The sequence below is a fragment of the Chenopodium quinoa genome, unplaced genomic scaffold, assembly GCF_001683475.1.
Source record: "Chenopodium quinoa cultivar QQ74 unplaced genomic scaffold, ASM168347v1, whole genome shotgun sequence".
Classification (NCBI taxonomy): domain Eukaryota; kingdom Viridiplantae; phylum Streptophyta; class Magnoliopsida; order Caryophyllales; family Amaranthaceae; genus Chenopodium; species Chenopodium quinoa.
This window is the reverse complement of record NW_018744080.1, coordinates 2,283,527-2,292,199: the sequence shown is the minus strand read 5'-3', so window position 1 is coordinate 2,292,199 and position 8,673 is coordinate 2,283,527. Positions and strand designations below refer to the sequence as shown.

The 8,673-nt window shown below is 34.9% G+C and overlaps 2 protein-coding genes across 2 annotated transcripts; both read left to right on the top strand.

Moving 5' to 3' along the window:
- The first annotated feature begins 367 nt into the window (after positions 1–367).
- LOC110691644 (casparian strip membrane protein 2-like) lies at positions 368–1,609 on the top strand. Its single transcript, XM_021868597.1, has 3 exons — positions 368–796; positions 931–1,054; positions 1,182–1,609. The coding sequence occupies exons 1-3, from the start codon at positions 525–527 to the stop codon at positions 1,395–1,397; spliced, it is 612 nt and encodes a 203-aa protein (XP_021724289.1). The 5' UTR covers positions 368–524; the 3' UTR covers positions 1,398–1,609.
- Positions 1,610–2,889: 1,280 nt separating this feature from the next.
- On the top strand, positions 2,890–3,906 carry LOC110691361. The gene has a single exon (XM_021868279.1). It carries the CDS (start codon positions 2,890–2,892, stop codon positions 3,904–3,906), a length of 1,017 nt encoding a protein of 338 aa, XP_021723971.1.
- Positions 3,907–8,673: the final 4,767 nt, after the last annotated feature.

The following is an 8,673-nucleotide window of genomic DNA, read 5'->3' as shown; positions in this document are numbered from 1 at the left end:
GTGTTTTACAAAATAAACATAGTTACCTATCGTTTCTGAATCCATGTGGATCTTGCCACAATCTAGGATGATGTAAGTGTATTGGATAGTAATAAGATTAAAATAGAGCTAAGCCAAAATAGCAAGGGGGAGTCTCAAGGACAAAGGACGAGCCGAGGAGTATCGAACGCCATGAACTCGGAAACCTTGGCCAAGTGGTTGGAACCACCTACTCTACTTGTGAGTACTCTTTATGTCAAAATAATACTATTAGAGTAGTAGTATAACAGGCTAATAGCAACATTTTATGAATGGAGCAAGTTTGAGCAACCACTGCTGTTGTTCTAGCTGCCCCATCACCTAATTTGCCACCATCAAACGAAAAAACTAACCCATTAACCCACCATCAAATATCAACTATATATTTCTTCATTGTACTCCACTCTTCCATAAGCAATTTACTCAACATTTCTCATCTTCATTTTTGATATAATTTCCGAAATTTACATAATATTCATAATCCATCCCAAAGAGAACAGAAGAAAATGTCGCACCTCGAATCATCAACCATCCACATCCAAGACCCAAAGTCGGAGCCAAGAGGAAAGTTTGGGGACATGAAAGCTGTTAAAGTTATGGGATCAGGAGGGGGAGCTGTGAATAGAGGGCTCGCTGTTTTCGACTTCATTCTAAGACTGGCTGCTTTAGCTGCTGCTCTTGGTGCTGCTATTGCAATGGGAACCAGTGATCAAACGCTTAATTTCTTCACTCAATTCTTCCAGTTTCATGCTAGATACGACGATCTCCCTGCTTTCTCGTAAGTGCATTCTAGTACTCATGTATCATACACCCTTTCCACAACATTTATAGTCACGTATACTATTTGAGGATGTTTGTAGTAGCTACTTCTGCTGTATAGTGTATAATAATAATGTATGGTGAAAACTGCAGATTTTTTGTGGCTGCAAATGCAGTGGCAAGTGCATACCTTGTTCTCTCCTTGCCATTTTCCATTGTCAGCATTGTGAGACCACAGGCTTCAGGGGTGAGAATGCTACTCATCATCTTCGACACGGTAAATACTTAAACCATTCCATTTAAACAAGTTCCTTGGCCTGGTGAAGTAACAAAATTACATATTTAATTCATTAAACGATATTGAAGTGTGACACCTGATACTCTGTATAATATTTCTGTTTCAGATAGCAGTAGCACTGATATCCGCAGGTGCAGGAGCTGCAGCAGCCATAGTGTACTTGGCACACAAGGGTAACAACAAGATCAACTGGGGGGCTATCTGCCAACAATTTGGCAGCTTCTGTGAGCGCGTTAGTGGAGCTGTTGTTGCTTCATTCATTGCTGCTTTCCTCTTCATCGTACTCGTGTTGATCTCTGCTGCCTCCCTCAGAAGAAACTGAGTATATTGCTTAAGGATGAATTTCATCTGTGTGACAAATTAAATGTATTTATCATATCTTAGCTTGTTAATACCGCCTTTTCTTTCTTTTCTTAACAGTCAATTTGGACTTGTAAACATTTGTAAGACTATGAATTTGAGTTTGAAATGGATTTAATTTGAATTTGTATGAAGTGTAGATTCCTATTTACTTGCAAGTTCTTTGTCAAACACGAGTATTGCACTATTAAAATCTAAGGTTCTTGTAACAAGTGACATAGAAATGACGAAAATTTAGTCTAAACTTTTGCACTATTATCATATTGACTTCCCTAATGAGACTCATATGGACTGCATTAGACCTGGTTATTGGGTGGGTCGGGTCAGGGTCGGTGCGGGTCGGTTGCGGGTCAGAGTCAAAGAGGGTCATATTTTATAGGGTCAATATAGGGTTGGGACAATGCGGGCCGCGGGTAGATAATGGACGGGCCTACTAAATATCAATTAAAATAAATATTGGACAAAGCCATTATTAAATACATATGAATACAAATTAATCTATATAATTATTTTAACATTATGCATTTTCTTTATCAACTAAATTGGAAAAAAACATGTTGGCCTATATTGACCCTACCCAATAAGGGCCCTGTCCATTAATAGCCTTTTCCATTAAAAGCCCTATAACCTTGGCCCTGACCCTATTATCATTGGACTACCCTGTCCAATAACCACCTCTAGACTGCATATACAAATCGCATACACTTATTCCCAAGTAGTTTGTGATAACCAAGTTAATATTGATTTATAGCAAACTAAGGGATCGACCGGTGACTTGAAGGTCACGAGTTTGATTCTCACCGGAAGCATTAGCTTGGGTGGTAGTTCATTAAAAATCCTCCCATACAACACAAGTGGATATTACTCTATTTGTTTCAAAATACTTGCAACAAATTTGAATGTGTTATGATAATATCTAAATATGGATGACTATTATCCCATGTACAATCTAGAATATTCTAGAGTTGGGTATTTGGTCTTATCCATTGATGGAACCCGAGGTAATGTACATTATATATATCCCGTACTAGATGGAATATGAAATACAACATAACAATCTTCCCTCATCTCTCTATATTTTCTCTTCCATATTTAACACGTTATCAGCACCATTGCTAGTCAACTGAGTAGGATTACCAAACATTTATCTAGATCCCATATTATTATTATCATGTAAGTATGATCGCAGCCCGTAACAATTATAATTTAACATTTATCTACTTTTGATGCTTATTTATTGGAATATCAACATGTATAACGAATACAAGGCATGATATATAATTTAAGGTTCCATTCTTATTTTTCTCCATGCTAACGTTCTCATATTCTATTTCGTTCTTATTTATGCATGAATTGTATCAGGTTTATTTATGCATGATTATAACGTTTAGTACATATTTTGGATACTATTTATATATACTTATTTTTTTTAATGTTATTTTATATAGTGAATAATGTCGAATCTTGCCAAACTTGAATTTGTGGCCCTTGATATTACCGGAAAGAATTATTTATCATGGATGTTAGATGCTGAAATACACCTAGATGCTAAAGGGCTTGGTGAAACAATCAAAGAGGCTAATAAGGCAACACCTCAAGATAAGGCTAAAGCCATGATTTTTCTTCGCCATCACCTCCATGAAGGGCTCAAAAATGAATATTTAAATGTGAAAGACCCTCAAATCCTTTGGAGTAATCTAAAGGAAAGGTATGACCATCAAAAAACAGTGATACTCCCTAGAGCTCGTTACGAATGGTTGAATTTGAGATTACAAGATTTTAAATCTGTTAGTGAATATAACTCAGTTATGTTTAAAATAACTTCACAATTGAAATTATGTGGAGAAAATATTACTGATGCAGAAATGCTTGAAAAGACATACTCCACTTTCCATGCTAATAATATTGTCCTGCAGACACAATATAGAGAAAAAGGTTTTAAGAAATATTCTGAATTAATATCTTGTCTTCTTGTGGCTGAGCAAAATAACGGGCTGTTAATGAAAAATCATGAATCACGTCCTACTGGCTCTACTCCATTCCCTGAAGCGAATGTGACAACCCATAACGGGAAAGAAACTAAAAGCATAGACCATTCCAGCAGTAGTGGTCGAGGTAGAGGTCGTGGTCGTGGCCAGTGGCGCGGCCGGGGTCGTGGACGTGGATATGGTAGAAGTCGTGGAGGTCATTTCACAAACTCACATTCCCACCAGAAGTTGGAACGTAGGGATGGTAAAGAGAAAAGTGATACCAATATATGTTACCGTTGTGGAGGAAAAGGTCATTGGTCTCGGGTTTGTAGAACTCCAAAGCATCTTATTGAACTTTACCAAGAATCATTGAAAAAAGGAGAGAAGTTGAAGATGGTGAAGGTGATTTTGATTTTGGCAATGCCAATCAATTTGATGTTGATGATTTCCTTACTTCCCCGGAAGGGAATAATTTTGATTTTGGCAGTACAACTCATTTAGAAGTTGCTGATTTCTTCACTGCCCCAGAAGGGGATAATTAAAATTATATTGTTTTATGTCAGTTTTAAGTATTAGACTTATGTTTGCTTATTCTAGTGATTTACTTAAGTTTATTTCTTTCGTTGTAATAAGGATTTTTGCTTCATAAATTTATGAACTATTTGAGTGTTTTTATTGATTTATTTGTTTTATCATCTTTATTTTTATGCTTAATATTTTGACATGTATTTTATTTCATGAAGAACATGGATATTACTCAAGTTCAATTTGCTATGAATGGTTAAGAATTATGTCTTGCTGACAGTGCAACTACACATACAATACTTAAAAATAAAAAATATTTCTCTCATTTGATGATGAAAAGGATTAATGTTAGTACCATATCGGGTAGTACAAATATCATTGAGGGATCCGGAAGAGCCACTATAAAATTGCCTTGGGGAACTGAAATTAAAAGAATTGATGCTTTATACTCCCCATTGTCTCAAAGAAATTTATTAAGTTTTAAGGATATTCGCAACAATGGTTATCATATTGAGACAATCAATGAAGAAAATAACGAATTCCTTCAAATCACAAATATAACTCAAGGTTCAAAACATGTTTTGGAGAAACTACCTACATTCTCTAGTGGTTTGTACTACACAAAAATCAATGCTATTGAAGCTCATGCTATAGTAAACCAGAAGTTTACTGATGATTTTGTTGTTTGGCATGACCGGTTAGGCCATCTCGGTTCAATGATGATGCAAAAAATAATTACGAATTCATGTGGACATTCTTTGAAGAGCCAGCAGATTCTTCATAATAATTTTTCATGTGCTGCTTGCTCGGAAGGCAAGTTGATTATTCGCCCATCACCAGCTAAAATTAATTTTGAATCAATTAGTTTTCTTAAACGTATACAAGGAGATATTTGTGGGTCCATACATCCCCCATGTGGACCATTTAGATATTTTATGGTTTTAATTGATGCATCAACTAGATGGTCACATGTGTCTTTGTTATCAACTCGTAACTTGGCGTTTGCGAGATTACTTGCCCAATTGATTAAGTTACGGGCACATTTTCCAGATACTCCCATTAAGACTATTCGGCTTGACAATGCTGGTGAATTTACTTCTCAAGTTTTTAATGATTATTGCATGTCCATTGGGATAAATGTTGAACATCCTGAAGCACATGTTCATACACAAAACGGTCTAGCAAAGTCATTAATAAAACGTATTCAGTTAATTGCTAGACCATTGCTTATGAAATCCAATCTCCCAATTTCTTCTTGGGGACATGCTATATTACATGCAACAGCACTAATTCGCATTAGGCCAACAAGTTATCACAAGTTCTCCCCATTACAATTGGTTTATGGTCAGGAACCAAATATTTCTCATCTAAGAATTTTTGGATGTGCGGTTTATGTTCCAATAGCTCCACCACAACGCACTAAGATGGGTCCTCAAAGGAGGTTGGGGATATATGTTGGGTTTGAATCCCCGTCAATAATTAAATATCTTGAGCCTACAACAGGGGATTTATTTACGGCTCGTTTTGCAGATTGTCATTTTAACGAGTCACTTTTCCCAACATTAGGGGGAGAAAAGAGAGAGCTGGAAAATGAAATTAAATGGAATGAATTATCATTATCCTATCTTGATCCTCGAACTAAACAATGTGAACTGGAAGTTCAAAAGATAATTCATTTACAAAGTTTAGCGAATCAATTGCCAGACTCCTTTTTTGACCCAAAAAGAGTGACCAAGTCACATATTCCAGCTGTTAATGCTCCATTTAAAATAGATGTCCCGGAAGGACAAAATAAAATTGCTAATGATTCTAAACCACGCCAGAAACGTGGAAGACTAATAGGTTCCAAAGATAAGAATCCTCGGAAAAGAAAAGGAGCATTGATTGATGATGGTCAAATAGAAGAAAAAATTTCCGAAGGATCTCCATAAGAGACTTTAGATATGATACAAGAAGAAATTCAGGTACCTGATAATGAAGAAATTTCAATAAATTATATCATGTCTGGAATTACATGGAACCGAAATCAAATCGACGTCGATGATGTTTTTGCGTGCAATGTAGCATTAGATGTTATGGATAATAATGAGGATCATGAACCAAAATCCATTGAAGAATGTAGACAAAGAAATGATTGGCCAAAATGGAAAGAAGCAATTGAAGCAGAATTAAAATCTCTTGGAAAAAGAGATGTATTCGGACATGTAGTCCGTACACATGAAGGTGTAAAGCCAGTGGGATATAAATGAGTCTTTGTGCGAAAAAGATTTTAAAAGGATGAAGTTGTAAGATATAAGGAACGCTTAGTTTCACAAGGATTCTCACAAAGACCTGGTATTGATTATGAGGAGAAATATTCTCCTGTGGTGGGTGCAACTACTTTTAGATTTTTGATTAGTCTGGCAATAAGAGAAGGACTTGACTTACGTTTGATGGATGTAGTCACAACTTATTTAAATGGCCCACTGGATAATGACATTTACATGAAGCTCCCAGAAGGATTCAAGCTGTCGGAAGCAGAAAAATCTAGTTCTCGAGAACATTTTTGTATTAAATTGAACAAATCTCTTCATGGATTGAAACAAATTGGGCGTATGTGGTATAACCGTCTAAGTGAGTATTTGTTGAAAGAAAGTTATAAGAATGATCCTATCAGCCCATGTATTTTTATGAAGAAATTTGGATCATGATTTGTTATAATTGCAGTGTATGTTGATGATTTGAATATCATTGGAACTCCTGAAGAGATTTTAGTGACTGTCAATTATTTAAAGAAAGAGTTCGAAATAAAAGATCTAGGAAAGACAAAATTCTGCTTGGGGTTACAAATAGAGCACCTAGAGAATGGAATCCTTGTGCATCAATCAACATACATAGAAAAGGTTCTTACAAGATTTTCTTTGGATACAGCACATCCATTGAGCAACCCTATAGTTGTAAGATCACTTGAAGTAGAGAAAGATCCATTTCGACCTCAGGAAAATGATGAAGAAATTCTTGGTCCTGAAGTACCGTATCTTAGTGCAATTGGAGCACTAATGTACCTTGCAAGTCATACACGACCTGATATATCATTTTCAGTTAATTTATTAACAAGGTTTAGTTCATGTCCAACCCGAAGGCATTGGAATGGAATTAAACATTTACTTTGTTACCTTCAAGGTACGAAGGATATGGGTTTATTTTTCCCAAAGTTGTCCAAAGAAAATTTGATTGGTTTTGCAGATGCAGGTTATTTATCTGATCCTCATAATGTCGGTCACAAACTGGATATGTGTTCACATATGGTGGTACTGCCATTTCTTGGCGTTCCATGAAACAAACTATTGCAGCTACTTCTTCCAATCATTCTGAGATTTTAGCAATTCACGAGGCTAGTCGTGAATGTGTATAGTTAAGGTCGGTAGTTCAACATATAAAAGAAGTTTGTGGTTTATCATCTGGGAAAGAGGCACCAAGAACTTTATATGAGGATAACGCTGCTTGTATTGCTCAACTTAAGGAAGGATACATCAAAGGCGACAGAACAAAGCACATCTTACCCAAATTTTTCTTCACTCATGATCTTCAGAAGAATGGAGATATAAATGTATTGCAGATTCGTCCAAGTGAGAATTTAGCAGACTTATTTACTAAGGCTCTTCCGACAGCAACATTCAAAAAGTTAGCTTACGACATTGGATTGCGTCATCTTAAAGATCTCAAGTGATGTAGTCATGAGGGGGAGTTAATGCGTGCTGCACTCTTTTTTCCTTAACCATGGTTTTTCCCACTGGGTTTTCCTGGTAAGGTTTTTAACGAGGCAGCATCTTATGCGCATTATAGTGTATTATTTTGTACGGGTTTTGTAGTACATGTTAGTTATTGTTTTATTCAATATATAGTCATCCAAGGGGGAGTGTTATGATAAAATCTAAATAAGGATGACTATTATCCCATGTACAATCTAGAATATTCTAGAGTTGGGTATTTGGTCTTATCCATTGATGGAACCCTAGGTAATGTACATTATATATATCCCGTACTAGATGGAATATGAAATACAACGTAACAATCTTCCCTAATCTCTCTATATTTTCTCTTCCATATTTAACAGAATGTACATATATGAATTCACATGTTTAATTATTAATATATGCAATTTTGTATCAGTAAAAAATATTTAAAAATATATATTGAGACTAACAACATATAAAACAATACTATCATTTGAATTTTTGTATACGAGTTTTATTAATTATATATAACCGAAGTTCTTATTCTTAAAAAATTATATATACATAGTTAGCATCTAAATAGTAAAATAGTTAAAATGTTACAAATATATTTATACCGCCGTACGGGGACCATATGGGCTCGCAATTTTAGTTTTAATATACTCCTTTATTGTACTATATAGTCAAATGTTGATTTTGGATATAAAATCTCTTAATTATAAAACTTGAGTAAAGGATATATACATTTAACTATGTAACCACATAATCTTATAATAACTAATAAGACATGTATCATGTATGACAGTATGAGTACTTGTAGGCTAGTCATAGTTGCTTGAAAAAAAAAAACAAACGGGCTTGTTTGGCATCATTTTTTGTTTTCAGTTTTCTGTTTTTTTGAAAACTAAAAACCAAAAACAGGAAACAAGAAAAAGGTATTTCCATTTTTTTATCAAAATTATCATGATTTTAATAAGTCTAAATATTTTTTAATTCATTATGTGACATATATAATATACATTTAAAA

Excerpts from the sequence above, each read along its gene's own strand:
- LOC110691361 (XM_021868279.1), top strand. The coding sequence starts at position 2,890 with ATGTCGAATCTTGCCAAACTTGAATTTGTGGCCCTTGATATTACCGGA.
- LOC110691644 (XM_021868597.1), top strand. The coding sequence starts at position 525 with ATGTCGCACCTCGAATCATCAACCATCCACATCCAAGACCCAAAGTCG. Across the intron at positions 797-930 it reads GACGATCTCCCTGCTTTCTC|ATTTTTTGTGGCTGCAAATG; the intron begins GTAAGTGCATTC and ends TGAAAACTGCAG. Across the intron at positions 1,055-1,181 it reads TACTCATCATCTTCGACACG|ATAGCAGTAGCACTGATATC; the intron begins GTAAATACTTAA and ends TTTCTGTTTCAG.